Consider the following 19017-nt stretch of genomic DNA (forward strand, 5'->3'; position numbering starts at 1 on the left):
CCCGCCAGGCTCCTCTGTCCGTGTAATTCTCCAGGCAAGAGTACTGGAGCGGGTTCCTTCTCCTAGGGATCTTGCCGACCCAGGGATCGGTCCCGAGGCTTCTGCATTGGCAGGTGGATTCTTTACCCTTGGCGCCACCAGGGAGGCCCCGCCGGGAGTAGTTTGGTTTTTTTTTCCCCCAAAGTGGGTCTCCTGCCTTCACCGCTGCTCCGTCTAGAGATGGTGGTGCACGTCTTTGTCTTGGCTGTGGTGGTTGCAGCCACCTGAAGCCTTGGGTTCCTCTGTCGAGCACCACAAGGCTTGCCTCACCCTCTTTTTCTCTGGAACGTTGTTGTTTCATGTGTTGCCTCTCCTTTCCGTGTATCCGGACGCCAGGTCCGCGCGGCGTCAGGTCCACGGTGCGCAGGCGCGTAGCCCCTAGACTAACTCGTGCCGGCTTCGGGTGTGCAGTGCGCGCTGGTGTTCACCTGACTTGTTTATTCCTAGGGAATGTCACTAGTGCGCCTGGGTCTCAGATGGCGAGCGGCGTCAGCCTGGGCTCCTTCAACAGCCGAGCGGACGGCATGCAGCAGCGGTCCTACTCTGTCTCCAGTGCCGACCAGTGGAGCGAGGCTACAGTCATTGCAAACTCAGCCATCAGCAGTGGTAAGAGAGAGGCACGGCCCCGCGGACCCGCGGCCGCCTCGCGGTCCTCAGTTGTAAACCAGGGGCTGGAGTCGACGCTCTGCTGTGAGCGCGGCCGCCCTGCCGACAGCGTGCAGCCTGCCGGCCGTCCACCTGTGGAGCAGTTGTGTCCTCCATCGGCCGCCTCACCCACGTCATCTCATGTCCCGCTCCGGTGCGGGGACGTGGTGGAGGTTCGTCCCACTTGACAGATTGGGAAACTGAGGCTTTAGGAGAGGCTGTGCCCCTGCTCCCACGTCCCTCCACGACGTGGCCTTCACGTTCCATCATTAGTGTGCACTGTGGGTGGTTAGGCTTCACTTTTTTGGCATCAAAGCAAAACTCGTAATTCTTCCTCCTTATCCGTTGTCCTGGGTTCCTGGTATATACTCTTAAGTTTGGGAGAGTCTTCCCTCTTGCTTTTTTTTTTTTCCAAGTGTGGACATCTTCTTGGGAAACAAATGTGCTCCCGGGAAACCATCTTGACATATGTGTGAGCGCATGAATTATGCAGCATCGAGGCCCCGCTTACTGCAGCATGTTTTGCCTGTGGCATTTTTGTCTATGGCCTGTTCACCGGTATTTAAAGGAATTCCCACTGTAGTGTGTCATCTATCAGACAGGGTTTTAGAGTAATTTTAGCATAATTTGTTCTAATTAAAAGATTCAGCATCAGGTCTTCCCTGTAGACCCAGCAGCTGCTGCTGCGGGACGTGTACTTTGGGTAAACAGCATCCTTGTCTCCAGTTACCCCACGCTCCTCCGTCAGGCGCCGCCAAGCAGAGGCATCTCCAGGCCCAGGAGGAGAAGTGGGGTCTGGGAAGGCCGCGCCAAAGGATGCTGTGACCTCACGGGCCTGGGGCGTACACACGGCCTCGCCCCGAGCCCAGCACCCCGCTCCCCCTCCATCCTCAGACAAAACAAGATGCTTCCGTGGAGAGCAAACCTCTGCCTCCAGCCTCTTCCGAGGCTGGGCGTTTCACCTCTTGTCTGGTATCATGACAGCACCTCTAGAAATTCAGTGATGGGGTTGAAGTCATTATACAGTAGCCGCCTGCAGTCTATTCCCTTGTAATGTGACACATGTGAGTTACAGTCATCGGGGCCCCAGAAAGCCTGGCATCTCAGCAGATACCCCACCCCCCCCCGCTCCACCTGCCGACCAGACGGCCTTGGCAGGCGGCCTCCGTGTTCTTGTCTTCAGTGGGTGTGCTCTTCGCGGCCTTGTGTAGTCCATTGTGTGCAGGGCACTGTCCGCCTGTGGCTTCTGTCCCTGAGTATGTGCTGTTGTTGCCGTGGTTACTTTTTCTTTTTTTGGAGGGGCAAGTAGTCCACATATTCATTTTAATCATTAAGTTGTGTCCAACTCTCTGCAACCCCATGGACTGTATCCCGCCAGGCTCCTCTGTCCATGGGATTTCCTGTGCAAGAATACTGGAGTGGGTTGCCATTCCCTACTCCATCACACACTTAATTGCATTGTCTAGTACTCTGCAGTGTATCCATTTTTCAGCTAGCATTAGTCTTTGTCCGACCAGGTTTTTCTGAGAAGGCACGCTCCCATGTTTGAGGGTAGGAGGAGCTGACCTGGGCCTCCTGGGACCCGGTGTACACACCACCCTGGCCCTGCCTTGCCCAGCAGCTGCCCCCGGCCAGAGCTTTCCTCGTCCGATGAGAATGGTTGAGCCCCCAGCGCAGCCTGATTAGGGCAGCAGCCTTTGGACTTGGTTCTTTATGAACCATTAGAGTTATGTTTGGGGAGTATAACTATATAATAATACAGAAGAACAAGTTTCACCCCAAATGTTGGCCTCCCTTACGCTCAGAATATTTTTTCAGGAAAAGCATTGGAAGCAGAATATGAAGCTAAAATCCATTCTTCACAAATATTCCGTTTGCACAGAGACGCGCTAGGGGGCTTCCCTGGAGCTCTGGTGCTTAAGACTCTACCCTTCCAATGCAGGAGGTGCGGTTGGATCTCTGGTCAGGGAACTAAGATCCCACAATAATGCAAAGTGCAGCCCACCCTCCACCCCCGCAAAAAAAAACGCCATAGTAGCTAACTCTCCCTCTACCCAGAAGCTCTTTGCCTCTGGTCATGGGTGTAAGCCAAAGCACCCCCACACCTTCTATCTCATAAGAGACTCCCTGATTTCCAGACACTTGATTTGGTTGGAAACCTCTCCCCACGGAAGGTGATCACCTTGGTCTGTACAGTTCGGTTCACTTCAGTTCGGTCGCTCAGTCATGTCTGACTCTTCGTGACCCCGTGGACCACAGCACACCAGGCCTCGCTGTCCATCACCAACTCCCGGAGTCTACTCAAACTCATCTCCTTTGAGTCGGTGATGCCATCCAACCATCTCATCGTCTGTACAGGCATATTTATAAAGTACCTGTACAACTGAGGTCACCTCCAGGTGAATGCTGTTTTTAAATTTGCCAAGCAATTTCTCACACACTAACTAACGCCCGGGTGTCCGCTCTTCCTTCATGTAGCATGTTTGTGAAAGACTCGTTAGGCCTCCTGTTGCCCCAGAGCGCGAAGCCCGGACACAGGAGGTGAGAAAGCAGTGTGAGCCTACAGGGGGGTATAGGTGGAGAAAGCCCGGGCTGAAATTGCACAGGTGGTTTAAGGATGAGAGAGTTAATCACAGACAACTTCCCAAAGAGAATCAAACTTGAGCAACGTTTCAGGAACCAGATGGATTCCCTGTGTGTGCAAAACCACAGAAGGAGGTTCTAAACTTGAAGGCAGTTTGGACCAAGACTCGGAGAGGAGGAAAGGGGGGCATGGAACAGCTGAGGGGCCACAGGAAATGCAAACTTGAGCAGCGTTTCAAGAACCAGGTGTTAGTTGGAATGCAGCAAAATGAGGACAGGCAGGAAGAGGAGAGATGAGAGATCAGTTCAGTTCAGTTCAGTTGCTCAGTTGTCTCCGACTCTGTGACCCCAGGGACTGCAGTACGCAAGGCCTCCCTGTCCATCACCAACTCCCAGAGTTTGCTCAAACTCATGTCCATTGAGTTGGTGCCAATGGATGCAACCATCTCATCCTCTGTCATCCCCTTCTCCTCCCGCCTTCAATCTTTCCCACCATCCGGGGCTTTTCCAATGAATCAGCCCTTCGCATCAAGTGGCCAAAGTATCAGAGCTTGAGCTTCAACATCAGTCCTTCCAGTGAATATTCAGGACTGATTTCCTTTAGGATACACTGGTTTGATCTCCTTGTAGTCCATGGGACTCTCAAGAGTCTTCTCCAACCCCACAGTTGAAAAGCATCAGTTCTTCGGCACTCAGCTTTCTTTATAGTCCAGCTCTCACATCCATACATGACTACTGGAAAAACCATAGCTTTGATGAGATGGACTTTGTTGGTAAAGTAATGTCTCTGCTTTCTAATATGCTGTCTAGGTTGGTCATAGCTTTTCTTCCAAGGAGCAAGCGTCTTTTAATTTCATGGCTGCAGTCACCATCTGCAGTGATTTTGGAGCCCCCCAAAATAAAGTCTCTCACTGTTTCCATTGTTTCCCCATCTATTTGAGATGAGTGATAAGGGGTCAAAATTGCAACATTAGGATTTCCCTGGTGGTCCAGTGGTTAAGAATCCGCCTGCCAATACCAGGGACACTGGTTTCATCCCTGGTCTGAAAGAGCTCACGTGTTGCAGAGCAACTAAGCCTGTGAGCCACAGCTTCTGAGCCTGTGCTCTAGAGCCTGGGAGCCACAGCTTCTGAGCCTGTGCTCTAGAGCCTGGGAGCCACAGCTTCTGAGCCTGTGCTCTAGAGCCTGGGAGCCACAGCTTCTGAGCCTGTGCTCTAGAGCCTGGGAGCCACAGCTTCTGAGCCTGTGCTCTAGAGCCTGGGAGCCACAGCTTCTGAGCCTGTGCTCTAGAGCCTGGGAGCCACAGCTTCTGAGCCTGTGCTCTAGAGCCTGGGAGCCACAGCTTCTGAGCCTGTGCTCTAGAGCCTGGGAGCCACAGCTTCTGAGCCTGTGCTCTAGAGCCTGGGAGCCACAGCTTCTGAGCCTGTGCTCTAGAGCCTGGGAGCCACAGCTTCTGAGCCTGTGCTCTAGAGCCTGGGAGCCACAGCTTCTGAGCCTGTGCTCTAGAGCCTGGGAGCCACAGCTTCTGAGCCTGTGCTCTAGAGCCTGGGAGCCACAGCTTCTGAAGCCTGTGCTCTAGAGCCTGGGAGCCACAGCTTCTGAGCCTGTGCTCTAGAGCCTGGGAGCCACAGCTTCTGAGCCTGTGCTCTAGAGCCTGGGAGCCACAGCTTCTGAGCCTGTGCTCTAGAGCCTGGGAGCCACAGCTTCTGAGCCTGTGCTCTAGAGCCTGGGAGCCACAGCTTCTGAAGCCTGTGCTCTAGAGCCTGGGAGCCACAGCTTCTGAGCCTGTGCTCTAGAGCCTGGGAGCCACAGCTTCTGAGCCTGTGCTCTAGAGCCTGGGAGCCACAGCTTCTGAAGAGTCTCTACTCCACAACGAAGAGCCACTGCGATGAGAAGCCCTCGAACCGCAACTAGAGCGTAGCCCCCCTCACCGCAAGGAGAGAAAGCCCACCACAAGGAGACAAAGACCCAGCACAGCCAAATAAATAAATGCATAAATTTTTTTAATTGCAAAGTTAATTAACATCTTGTTTAAAACTTACAGCTGACATTTTAAGTAGCACAGATCCAGAGAGACAACAGAATGTTTCACAGAAGTAAGGTTCCTGCAGTTTCACAGGGATTTTCCTTCACATCTGTTTTTCCTAAGGACGGATGGCTGTGTCACACCCAAGATATGACTGAAAAGAGAAACAGTAGTCATGATAAAAAGAGTTAATGTTATTGAGGCCCTCGTGTGGATTGTCACGTTTGCTCCCCGTGGAGTGGGCGCTGCTCTTCGCTCCAGGTGGGGAGACTGGTACGGAAGGGCTCAATATCACTTACCCAAACTCACGTCCTGGTGAAGCTGCCGTGTGAACCCAGGTGGCCTGATTCCAGGCCTCAGACTCTCTGCATCAGCACTTCTCAGATATGCTGCCCAGACCCATGACGGCAACATCCCCCAGGAACTGGTTAGAAATACAGATTCTTAAGTCCCATCCTAGTCCCGTGCGTGGGTGCTAAGTCATTTCAGTCGTGTGTCCGATTCTCTGAGACCCTATGAACTGCAGCCCACCAGGCTCCTCTGTCCATGGGATTCTCCAGGCAAGGATACTGGAGTGGGGTTGCCATTTCCTCCTCCAAGGGATCTTCCCAGACCCACTAAATCTAAAACTCAGGGGTAGCACCCAGCAGCCTCTGTACTAACAGACTCCCCATGGAATGATGCTGTAGGCTGAAGTCTGAGAACCATCGCTCAAAATCCTTGCTTCTCAAAGTGCGGTCCACGAACTAAGTGGTGTCTGACAGCCCCTGGAAGTTGGCTGGAATTGCAGAGTCCCAGGCCCCAGCTAGACTTCTGGATCAGAGTGCTCGTTGTCAAGAATCCTGGGTGACTGGGGCCCACCTGCATCCCGAGTAACATCCCGGCTTCCCTCTCGTTGGTACCATCCTGCCATACCCCAAGCAATTGTTAATAAAAACCAGGGCACAGGATCCGATGGCTGACTTCAAGAAAACACATTTATGAATGGATTTCAGGACCGCAACTTGGCACCCACATTCCCCGCCACGCTTGGAAAGTAACCAGAGAAGAAACCGTGATTAAGAGCACTCTGTTGTGTTTTTTCCTAAGTCGCAGTGAAATACGAACTCCACCTTTTTTTTTTTTATCGTTTTATCTTTCTCCCCCGTGTCTCTGGTTTGGATGTCAGAGTCATAGAAAAGCGTACACGGTGGTAGCCGCAGGAACAGGGGCAGGGGGACGACAGCAGCTTTTGAATCCGAGTGCCCGTGTGTTGGTGAATATGCCTTCTTATTATCCCACGTTTTTATTGCACATAATAATACATAACGTGGGGGTTCCATTTTCCTCTACCCCATCGTCCACTCTAAATTAAGACTGTGGCTCCAGAGAACTTTGTCAAGTCTTCCCCTCTGGACGCACAGGTACCCTGGGGCCTTCTGCCTTTCAAGCAGCTGTGAGCAAACTCCTAATTAGATAGATGACTTTGTGGTGTGTGAAGCCACAAAACAGGAGGTGCTGGTTAAATTAAGCAAGGGGGGTGGGGGTGGGAGAAAGAAGAATCCATTCTGTGAGATGGAATGCCCCACTGCTTTATGACTATTACTGTGGTAAGGTTTTACATTTAAGTACCTGAGGTTTAAAATTAAATGTCTAATATAATTTGGCATTGCTAACGTGAGACCCACAGCTGCCCCGAGAGGAAATGCAGACAGCTCGGCTCAGGGTTTCAAATTGCTGTCTGCTGGCTTGCAGTCGGCGCGGAGGGTTGGGACCCACTCCCACTCAGTGCCGCATGCAGCTCCGAGTAATTTTTTAAATGCAGAAACATATTCATCTTGAGCTTCGGCGCTGAGAGAGGCTGCTCCAGTAGTACATGAAAAATTAATTTTTTTACATTTTTCCTCACTCTCCTAAGTGTTTGACAGAAGTAATTTTTGCAGCAAGAGAGAATAAAAACTGGCGGCTGTAAATTCCTGTCCTAGAACCTGTTGTGTAGATTCTTTATGGACCCAGAATTGATCTACATGTCAGACCCTGTTGTAGTTTAAACTGTTTATCACCGTAATGGCAGGAGTGAGCCCGTGAACACCAACTTATAATCCCGGGTGAAAGAAATTGGTGCTCACGGTCAATGAAGGGGCAGCTCGGCTTTATTGATAAATTCAGAACAATTATCTCTGCAACAACTATTGGCTGAGGAGTCTCTGGAATCTCTTTGGAAGCTGGGGATTTTTTTTTTTTTTTTGGATTAATCATTTTCTCTATAGGTCATTTTCTCCAGGTGTGTTAGCCAAGAGTTAGCATGACTGTGGGTAGCCGGGGACCCTCAGGGGGTCGTTTGTAGTATACTTGGTGGTCTTATCTTGTTCCGAGGCAAAACGCATTTAGAGGTGCGTCCCACCTGTGCTGACGGCCCGTGCCAACGCCATGAGCCCCGTGCACCATCTGTGAGTGTCCCTGCGTGTCTCTGCAGGCCTGCCAGCATCTCCTGCCAGTGCCAGCCGTGGTGGCTGTCGGCGTGGCAGCCAAAGTCCCTGTTCCTTCTCCTCCTCGCTGTCAGGTTGTTCTGATGGCTCCACCCCATCCCCAATTGCTTCACTCCAACGCTTAAACCTCTGCCGCCCTGGCTGGCCATTGCTGGCAGTATTGCATTGCTTCAACTGCCGCTTGAACATTCCACTTCAACCTGCCTGCACCAGGCCACTGTCCAACCTCGTCAGCACCAAGTGCAAGAGCCACACCCACGCTTCCACGTGGACGGTGTGTGTGTGTGCCTGCTCCCTTCAAACTGTGTAACCACACATCTTCCCACCCAAATCTGTGGTTATCGGACAACCAGTCCTGAATCTGAAGTATTTGCCTATTTGCAAACTTTCAAATATATATTTTTTTCATCATGGACTTTTTTTTACAGGACTTTAGGCTCCCTGAGTGGCACAGTTGGTAAAGAATCTGCCTGCTAATGCAGGAGACACTAGAGATGTGGGTTTGATCCCTGGGTTGGGAAGATCCCCTGGGGAAGGAAATGGCAACCCATTGCAGTATTCTTGCCTGGAAGATTCCCATGGACAGAGGAGCCTGCTGAGCTACAGCCCATGGGCGTGCAGAGAGTCAGACATGACTGAGCACACACACACCGTTAGAAACACACATTTCCGCTCTAGCCCGTGTGTCCTGCACTTCCTTTGGTTTCTCCCTCCCCACAGAGCCAGCTCCAGGAGGGACAGGCAGCCCTGAATTCGAGATTACAGAGAGTATGCCAAAAATGTGGGTTCTGGGGATGTTTTCTGTCAGTTCATTGATTTTAGTTTTGACAGCTTGAGCGCTTTTTTTCTCTCCTTGGTGTCTATGCTAGCAATTTTAGCATGTGACCAGCAGGTGGCAGTAGTGAATGACAGTACCACTCTCACCTGGAGTGTAATGGAAATATAGGTGGCTTCCCAGGTGGCTCAGCAGTGAAGAATCCCTGTGCCAGTGCAGGAGGTGGGGGTGGGCCTGGGGGTGCTGGGGTGGGGTTTTGATCCCTGGGTCAGAAAGACCCCCCTGGAGGAGGAATGGCGACCCACTCCCGTATTCTTGCCTGGGGAATCCCATGGACAGAGGAGCCTGGCGGGCTACCGTCCATGAGATCATGGAGTCAGGCATGACTTAGTGACTGAGCAAGGGCACAATAGTTGACTTACAGTGTTTGTGTTAGTTCTGGGTCTTTAGCACAGTTATACATATGTATCTATTCTTGTCCAGATTCCTTTCCATTATAGGTTATTACAAGACAGTGAGTATAGTTCCCTGGGCTATACAATAGTTCCTTTTTGTTTATTTTGCATGTTGTATGTATCTGTTAATCCCAAATTCCTAATTTATACCCTTCCCTTTCCCCTTTATTAACCCTTAGTTTATTTTCTTCCTCTGTGAGCCTGTCTTTATTTTGTAAATTAGTTCATTTGTATCATTATTTTTTTTCAGATTTCTCATGTAAGTGATATCCTATGATATTTGTCTTTATCTGGCTTATTTCACTTAGTTTGATAATCTCCAGATCCATCCATGTTGCTGCAAATGGTATTATTTCATTCTTCTTATGGATGAGTAGTATTCCATATATATACCACATTTTTGAACATTCATCTGTCAATGGACATTTAGCTTGCTTCCATGTTTTGGCTATTGTAAATAGTGCTGCTGTGAACACTGTAGTGCATTTATCTTTTCAAATTAGAGTTTTCTCCAGATATACTCCTAGGAGTGAATCCCACTCCAGAATCATATGTTAGCTGTGTTTTTAGTTTTTAAGGAACCTCCATAATGTTCTTCATAGTGAAAGTCACTCAGTCGTGTCTGAATCTTTGCGACCCCGTGGACTATACAGTGCATGGAATTCTCCAGACCAGGATACTGGAGTGGGTAGCCTTTCCCTCCTCCAAGGGATCTTCCCAACCCAGGGATGGAACCTGGGGTCTTCTGCAATGCAGGTGGATTCTTTACCAACTGAGCCATCAGGGAAGCCCTGTTCTTCAATAGTGACTGTACCAGGTTACATTCTCCCCTGCAGTGTAGGAGGGTTCCCTTATTTCAACACCCTCTCCAGCGTTTATCATTTGTAGACTTTTTGATGTTGGCCATTCTGACCTGTGTGAATGTAGTTTTGGTTTGTGCTTTTCTAACGTTGCCTTCTCTTTTCGTGTGCCTCTTGGCCATTTTACCTGGAGTCTGAGTTTGTACAGCTGCCCCTCTGTGTCTGGTGCCTGCCACCTAATGCCCATTTCCTGAGAGTAATTATCCCTGTTTGGTAGGTGAGGTTCCAAAAGGCCCAGAAACTTAAGACCGCACTCCTTTAATAGCCAGAATTCAAACCCAGGGCTTTCCCGTTCCAAAGCTGATAGTTTTCCCCTCTGCTATTTGCTTAAAGGAGAAATGAATTCTTGGTATTGAAACAATGTATCATAAAAATTGTTTATCTTTTCAACGGGCTTGCTTTCTAAGGGAAGAGAGGCAGACTCTCCCACTGATCCTGAACTTTGCCTTTCTCATCATTTCTCCCAAATCTTGGCTGGCATTCAGAAACCATCCCCTGGGGGTTGTCATCAACCTCGGCTTTGCTCAGCATTAAAGGGCCCGCGGGCTCTCATCTCGGAGTTGGGCAGTCCCGGGCTCAGCCGCCGCGGTCTATTCCCCCCACCAGGCTGGTCGGCCTAATTAAAGGAATGACCCCAGTTTCCTTCTACACGCAGAACCCGCTTCCCTTTCTCTGCGTGGGACCGAGGAGAAAGCAGAAGCTTCCTAGGGTATCTGGCCACAGGGGGGAAAGGTGTGTTTTTTTTTTCTTCCCAATCAGAACGTTGTTACTTTGTACTTTGCCTGCTCAGTTCTTTCCTAACAGCTATTTCTAGCAGCAGGTGCTGGCCGTGGTGGGGGGCGGGGGGGGGGTGCTGCCCCCAGAATCAGACACAGAGCAGAAGACTGTGAACCCGCAGGCCGGCAATCCTCGAGTTACCTGGCAAACGTCTGGAAATCATGTTAAACAGACGGCCGAGAAGGCTCTTGCCAGTCACCATGGGGCCTGGTCCCAATCTTTCGGCCCCTCTGGCCCTCGGTATCTCCATCTAGACCGGAGGTTCTCAACCAAGGGTGATTTTTGTGTGTCCTTCCCCTGGGGATATTTGGCAGGGTCTGGAGACAGTTTAGGTTGTCACAGCTGAGGGGGTTGGAGGGGTTTGCCGCTGGAATCTAGGGGGGTAGAAGCCAGAGAAGCTGGTGAGCGCGGGGCGGCTCCCCCAAGACAACCATCCCGTTCAAAGCCAGGAGCGCCGAGGGCAGAAAACCCTGGTCTTGGCCACGTAGACTTGGGCTCCCTGGGCACCAGCTGATCCTTCGCAAAGGCAAGGGAGGCTGTTTCCTTTCTTGAGAGAATGACTGCAGCCAACCCGTGGCAGTGCCTTGTCCACAGCGAGACTTTCCACTCCGCTTCCCAGACCGCCCCGCCAGACAGAGGCAGGGCACATGGGTGGCCCCACGGTGGTCCTGCCGCCACTGCCAGCGATGCCGTCACGTGGCATCCATCCAGCGCCCCCTGCCTGCCAGGCACGAGGACCCCGGGGTGGGCGGGGGCAGAGGGTAGTGCCATCCCCACTTTGGTGAGAAAACAGGGGCCAAGGCCGGATCCGTCTCAGGCTGTGTCTCAACCTCCACCCACTGTGCTTTTCTGCTAACCACCCGCCCCCGAGAACACTGCCTGAAGGAGACCCGGGGTGGCCCCGGCCGTCTGCAGGCCTGTGTTGAGGACACGTGGGTGACACGTGTTGGCAGGCGTCATCTCCGCGTTCTCCTTACTCAGAGGCCACGAAGTGGGTCAGGCTCACAAAGTGAAGCTGAGAGAAAGAGGTTCAGCCTTCAGGCTCAGCAAACCAGCTGTGCACACGTTGAATGGGAACCCAATGTCAACAGGCAGACCCAGGCGTAGCTTGTCTCCTGAGATGCTGAGACTTCCTCTGCTTCCCTGGTGGCCCAGTGGTAAAGAATCTGCCTGCAATGCAGGAGATGCGGGTTTAATCCCTGGGTCAGAAAGATCCCCTGGAGAAGAGAATGGCAACCCACTCCAGTATTCTTGCCTGGAGAATGCCACGGATAGGAGCGTGGCGGGCTACAGTCCACGGGGTCACAAGGAGTGGGACACGACTGAGTGATTAGCACTTTCACTTTCACTCTTCCCTGAGAGACGAGAGGCCTCTTTCATGGGGCCGTGTTTCCAGAAGGCCACTGGCAAATGGGGAAGTGCCCACAGCAGTGGATAGGGGTATTTCAAGAAGGCTCTGGAACCCCCATCAGAGAAAGAGGGATGGAGGGGTTGGGAGGCGGGAGGGGCTCTGGGGCCGGGGGAGGGGTCCTTCGTCCTGCTCTAGAGGGTGTTTTTGCAAAGTACTGCCTCTGGGGCCAGGGAGGGGGGCTGATTTGAGCCTGGTGTCCCCAGGGGGCTTCTCAGGTGCAGCTGGGGTTAAGATCCACTCCTCTGGAGCTGGAGGATAGGGGGGTAAACAGCATGTGCAAACAGTGGTCAAGGTAACAAGCAGGAACCTTACTCTGTGTACATCCACAGAACCAAACTCAGAACATCAGGTCAAAGTTGCCGGAAAGATTTATGACAAGTTTTTTTAAAAACTGTGTATTGGAGTAGAGTTGATTTACAAAGTGGCATTAGTTTCAGGTGTACAGCAGAGTGATTCAGTTACACGTGTAGACATACCCATTCATTTTTAGATTCTTTGCCTGTAGAGGCCATTACAGAGTATTGAAAAGACACATATGTAAAATAGGTAACTAGTAAGGACCTACTGTGTAGCACAGGAATTGTGACAGTTTTGACACAGAGGAGCGTAAATATGATACGGCGTAATTTTTCGGCCTACCGTTTCAAACATTGTGCTCTTGAATCTCTCCCTTTCGCCCTCCCCTACTGACCCTCTTTAAGCTTCACCAACCCCACAGCCCCCTGCAGCTGGAGCCGCAGCCTTCACAGAGGACGGGGCGTCCCTTGTGAAGCGTCCCTCCCCCACCTCTGGACCGATCGCCTCTCACTCCCAAAGGACTCTGCCCCTGCAGCTACCCAGTCTGCTTCCTGTACCATCAGATCCTCCTGGGTGTTGGGTCCTTCCATTCAGCAAGCAGGCCCACTCGGGTGTCTCCCATCCCGGCTCCACGGCCCGCTGACCTTTCAACTCCTCCTCACACCTTCCCAGAACCCCTGTCTACACTCGCTGCCTCCAGTTACTCACCGAGCGCTCTCTCTCTGACCCATCCCTGTCTTGCCTTCTCCCCACACGGCCGGACCCTGCTCTCGTCCAGTGTCCAAGCCACCCGCCCTGTCCACCCCAGGTGCTCCACGCCTCCCTTTGCCATCTGCCTCTCGGGGACGGTGAGCCCGCTGCTGGCTCCGTCGTGCTGGAACCTGCCTCTCTTCTTGGCTTCTCTGACTTTACCTTCTCTGTGTTCTGCTGCTGTGCCCAGAGGTCTGCGTCATCAGCCTGCAGGGTTGACGTCAGTGATGTTGCTCAGGACTCAGCCTCTCTCCTCACCCCGCGCCCTGCTCCAGCGGGCCCAGCCAGCTCTCTGAACAGGGAAGACTGCCAGGGTCACAGCCAGCCTCACCGCCCCCTCCTCCATTGTCCACACGTGACCAGTGACCTCCTTGCACAGCCGTTGAGCAGTTCACTCAGGCTCATTAAATTCAAAGCAGAACCAGGTGTCCTTCTGGAAATCTGTGTTCTCACCAACCTCCCCACCGTCTCATCTTCCCAGTGGCTCGAGCTGCAGATGCAGGGCCACTCATGCACGGGTCTTCCCTTAGCCTGACCCTGAGGGACCAGTTCTGGTGGTGAGTTCCATGGACTTGACTTCCCGGGATGAGTGCTGGCCACCTGCCCTGCAGCCCTGCCTCATCCGTCCTGTCTCATCTCCTGCCTTTTTCTCTTCTTATTTCCCTAAAGTATTCCAAATTCATCCTGAAAATAAACATGAACGCCCATCACCACTGCCTGCATGTGACACCCCGTGTCTGCCCACTGCATGTGGCGTGTCTTCCTGATACTTGTTTCTGGCTGGCCAGGACAGCTGGTCTGGGCCCTGAGGTCTCCCTGTCAGGTCTCCCAGCCCCTCCCTGGCTCCCTCTCCGTGGCTCAGCCTGTGTTCTGCTGGGATCTGGGCGAGTCATCATGGCCACTCAGGGCTCAGTGTCCACGTGGCCTAGATGGCCCACCCACCTTCCCCCAGGTGTCGTTTCTCCTGAGCTTGACTGTGACCTGGCTGTCCCTGCACCTGCTTGTCTGTTTGTCTCCTGCCTGTCGTGGCAGGCCCCTTGCCCCTTCCCATCCTGTGACCGTGTCCAGAGTCATCCCATCTGGCTTTCTCGTTTGTCTCCTCCCCGAGCCTCTTGTCTACCCAGACCCCTGAAACCACACCCTGCACGTTGTCACAGCACCTTCCTCACTCACTAAATGCGCTGACCTCTCTCCCAAGCCCGCTTGGATCATTGCTAGGTCATCCCCAAAGAGGGGCGGACCCCGTGATGACAGGGGTGGTGTGATGGGCTTGCAAACTGAGCTCCCAGGCCTCTCTGCCAGTTTCCTGTGGTAAAAATTCTTTTGAGCTTTTAAGATTTAAAACAAATTGCTTTGCCTGCTCCTCTAGAAACTTGTTTCCTAACAAAGCCAGTGCCCCTTACCTGGAATGGAGAAGGTGGAGACAATGTTTGTTTCTGGCGTAAAACATTCACAGGACCATATGAGCCCCTTGTGGGAGATTTTTTTAATATATATTTATTTCTCTGGCTGCGTCAAGTCTCGGTTGTGGCAGGCAGGATCTTCGTTACGTCGTGCAGTATTTTTCATTTCGGCGTGCGGACTCTCTAGTTGTTCTTGTGGGCTTCAGTCATTGCAGTGCCTGGGCTGAGTTGCTCCACAGCCTGTGGGATCTTAGTTCCCCAAGCAGGGACTGAACTCGCATCCCTGAGTTGCAAGGTGGATTCTTAACCACTGGACCACCAGGGAAGTCTCTTGTGCAAAATTTAAATTAGTCGATGGTCAGAGATTAAAACTGAGTTTCCTACCTTCAGTGATCTCAACCCATTTCAGAATCGTAAGTAAGATCAGTGCTCAAGTAAACAGGGATAACCTAGATTAGGTTGTGAAAATGCATTTCGTGGCATTTAGTTAATTTTATATTTAACCTCAAGTATTCCACAAATATTTATTGACCGCTTATGGTGTGTCAGCCACTGCCCTGAGCCTGGCAGTGGAGCCAGGGATGAAGAAGGAATTTCTGGGTCTCTGGAAGAGAAAAGAGAAAAAGATAATCAATAAACAGACTGAAATGTACTTGGTCAAGTGGTGAGAAGTAAAGTGAGGTTAGTAAGGGGTAGCTGTGATACACATGCGTGTATTCAGAAATGGGGTTCTGAGTGAATATGTGAATTACTAAGCCTTCTTCCCACTGACACTGTAAAAGCAGTTTATCTGTTCATTCATTCGTTCAACAAACACATCATGTACTATACCACGTGTGGTGGTTCCCCATGTGTTTGGAAACGGCCCTGGAGAAGACAGACATGTTGCTTGGCCTAAAATGCTGGTAGGAGGGCATGTGGGCCTCCCGGCTGGAGGGAAGAGTGTGTGTCCCAGGCTGAGAAAGGCATGGTGTGTGGGGAGCTTTGTGGGGTGGATGACAAAGGGACTTAGCTGGAGGGGAGACCCCCAGGTAGGAAGGATGATTAGAAAAAGCATCCCCAGAAGGTTTGTGCTTGAACCTGGGCAGTCGAGTGACCTCAGATTCTCAGGAACGAGTAATTGACTTTAGAAGCTAACTCCCGAGTCCGCGTGGGCGATCATCAGTATAGAAAGACAAGGTGGAGGTGGGCTGGGGGGAGTCGGGGAGTCCAGGCCCCACAACCCCTTATTCTCCTGGAAGTCTAGAAGTTTCACAGTCAGTTTTACAGTTTTAGTTTTACTGTAAAAACTAAATTTTACAGTTAGTTTCTCGTGTTTGTTTGGTCCCAGCAGTTTTAGTTGCAAACTTTCAATTTTAGGGTAATTTAAAAAGAGAGAAAGAGAAATCATCACTTACTCCCCCAACATCCAGTGAGATATAGGTAGAGTAGTGTGAAAAGATTCATCAAATATGCATGTGCCATTTCTCCAAGAAATGAAATAAAACTTGCAGTGAGGTTTTTGCAACATTAAAACATCTGATTTTATAACATTGTGTATTTTTAGGCAGTATAGGACATTTTCTCATGGCGTTATACCACTCTGGGGACAGAAAAATACGCATTCTGTATTCCTTTACTTTGCTCAGGTTCTCAACCTAGGAATCAAGTAGCTTAAGGAACTTGAGTTATACTGTCTCCCTGGTGACATTTTCCCTTCTTAGAATAAAATTTGATCCGATCTTTTTCCAGCCCTCCCTTGCTTTCTGTTGTAGAATTTACAAATACATGCTTCGAAGGCTTAAAAATTTTTTTAAATACCAATAAGAAAGAAAGGAGTGAGAGTGGTAGTAGAGGGGAGTGGTTGTAAAAATACAAGTAGTTGTAAGATGGTTAAAAGGTGATAGGTAGGTGGAGAAGGAAATGACAACCCACTCCAGTATTCTTGCCTGGAAAATCTCATGGACAGAGGAGCCTGGTGGGCTGCTGTCCATGAGGTCGCACAGAGGCAGACACGACTGAAGCGACTTAGCATGCATGCATGCATTGGAGAAGGAAATAGCAACCCACTCCAGTATTCTTGCCTGGAGAAGCCCAGGGACAGAGGAGCCTGGTGGGCTGCTGTCTATGGGATTGCACAGTGTCGGACACAACTGAAGAGACTTAGCAGCAGCAGCAGCAGGTAGGTAGGTAGATAGATAGGTGATGGATGGCAATAGAAAGATAAATTGGGAATGGGTGAGGGGCTGGTTGGATGGGCAGAGGGGCAGATGAGATTAGGTAGGTAGGTAGGGTGGTTGATAGATTGTTAAGCAGAGATAGACAGGTTGGGGTGGGTGGCTGGCTGGCTGGCCGGCTGGCTGAATGAGGTAGGTAGGTAGGTAGGTGGGTAGGTAGAGTGATAGGTGGTAGATTGATAAACAGCTGATAGATTGTCGAGAGAGAGAGCTGTGTGCAGGTCAGGCTCATCCTCAGCTCTCTGTGTGTGGACTCCTTTAGTATTTGTACATTATGTTGGACTTGCATTCTTGAACTTCTTTCAATGAATATATCTTTCCTTACATCTTTGCTTTACTCTCTGACAGATAAGGTTATTAACAGAAAACGATATTAATATTAATTACACAAGGATACTAAAAATTTTATATCACAAGGAAACAGATGGTTATTTTAAATGGCTTAAAATTTTGCTCTTTTATAGGAAGAAACATTTTAAACATATTTAGTTATAAATGCTATTTTAATTGCTACATTATTTCTGCAGTGGGATTTTTAAAATCTTATTACATTAGCAGGGGAATCTTTCTCTATATATTTAAGAGTCTCTTAAAATGTGTTCTTATTTAAAAGAAAATTATTATAATTACATTTAAAATACAGTATCCAAGAGCTTGATATTATTGATAAATAACATTATACAACTCCCACATCTGATCTTTCCCTGGCTGCAATTCAGGATTTCAGCTCTGACATGAGATCTCTCTGTAGCATTTAGCCAAGATCACAACTGTACCAGTTACCTTTTTACATGACTTTCTGTTTTTCATGGTGTTTAAGTATATAGTCTTTATCTGGGCTCTGAAGTTATAACTGATGCAAGCATTGCTCCTTTAGAAATGCTTCGATGTATCATATAATTACTAAACAGAAAAATGTACTGCAAAATTTTCAACTTAATTTTACAAGATCCGGAAACTCACCTTGCAGCCAGCTGTTGGCTTCTTGGTTCCTTTCATATCAAGCTTTGCAATTATACAGAAAGTGAAATAACTGTCTCTACTGCCCAAAACAGCTCTCAGAAATCTCCTGTTTGAGTGCTGTTTTCCTTCGACAGCAAAATGTCCCGGGAAGCTGGTGTCCAGGAGCACCACCTCGCCGTCTCCAGGAGAGACGCCTTTATGGTGGGGGTGCAGAGGAAAATTGAAGGCTGGGGGCACGTCAGGCCGCCATCAATCAGAAGGCAGAGCAGAGCCAGCAAGACACGCAGGTCAGGCCCCCAGATGAGATTTGTAAGCCGGCAGCATCCATCCGGGCCACCCCTTCTGGAAAAATTATCATCCTGTGATACCATCTAAAGCAGTCAAGGTTGGGGTTATTGCCTGAACCAGCCCCTGGTTTTTATACACGTCTGTCTTCCAGGGCGCTGGCAAAACTATAAACCAAAGTGTTGGCCATCAAATCACATGAATACAAATTCCTGGACAGTTAATTTTTTTTTTTAAAGAAATTATTTGTCCTTTCAAACAATATTCACTTTTCCCCATAGTGTTCATTATGCTGTTTTTCATTTTTAAAATTCTTTGGTTTCTAGAAGCCTTAATGGTAGATCTACTGGTGTGAAAGTGCCCCCAATGGGTATGACACCTGTGTATCATGTGGCGAGAACAGTGTCACGTGGTGTCAGCCATGCTTGTTTCAGCCTGCTCTGGGGAGTCTGCCTTCTTCCTTCTAGCAAGTGGGTTAACTCACCTGTCCCTTCATTAATTTTTCTGACAATAACTTTCCATTTTCCCTAATCATAAAGCATTACATTTTAGAAAAATTTAAAATGCAGAGATGCTTTTTGCTCTCAAAAAAAAAAAAACTCCTACAGTAAACTTTTAGTCTGAGGGATGTGTACCCTTCCAGTGCCTGTGTTCCTACGTATTTCCAAAAGTTGGATGACGGCATGACTGGCTTTAATCATAGATGTGTTGAGCTTCTGTACTCTCTGTGACTAGCGATAGAGGAGGGGTTAAGTAAGTTACAATAAACCCCTTAATGGGAGGCCACATCGCCCTGAAAATGTCGCTTTCCATGTAATGACTGGGGAACATGTTGTAAACGCTGTAGGGGTCCTCATGCTGTGAACCGACATCAGCAGGACCCTCGTGTGGTCCCACCTGCTCCCAGGCCTTGTCCCGTGCTGAGCTGGGGAACCCCTTCCCACACCCACGTGGCCTCCCCACCCTTGTGCCCCATTAGATACCACCTTGTCCAGGAGGCCTTTGTGACCCCCAATTTAAAATCACCCTCAGCCCCTTTCCCTGTTCTTTCCTTTCCACACCAC

At 50.0% G+C, this 19017-nt stretch overlaps 1 protein-coding gene across 5 annotated transcripts in view; it reads left to right on the forward strand.

Moving 5' to 3' along the window:
* Window positions 1-19017, forward strand: part of AGAP1 (ArfGAP with GTPase domain, ankyrin repeat and PH domain 1) — a 568365-nt gene that overhangs the window by 405206 nt on the left and 144142 nt on the right. For 2 of the 5 annotated variants that reach the window (XM_081494020.1, XM_081494018.1), the window contains exon 12: window positions 487-645. The exons of the other annotated variants lie outside the window; for them this stretch is intronic. In XM_081494020.1, coding sequence (XP_081350146.1) covers window positions 487-645 — 159 coding nt within the window. The remainder of the gene's footprint in view (window positions 1-486; window positions 646-19017) is intronic. 5 annotated transcript variants of the gene reach the window in all.

This window comes from Giraffa tippelskirchi, chromosome 5, assembly GCF_054371585.1.
Source record: "Giraffa tippelskirchi isolate mGirTip1 chromosome 5, T2T-mGirTip1v1.2.pri, whole genome shotgun sequence".
In the NCBI taxonomy this organism is placed as follows: domain Eukaryota; kingdom Metazoa; phylum Chordata; class Mammalia; order Artiodactyla; family Giraffidae; genus Giraffa; species Giraffa tippelskirchi.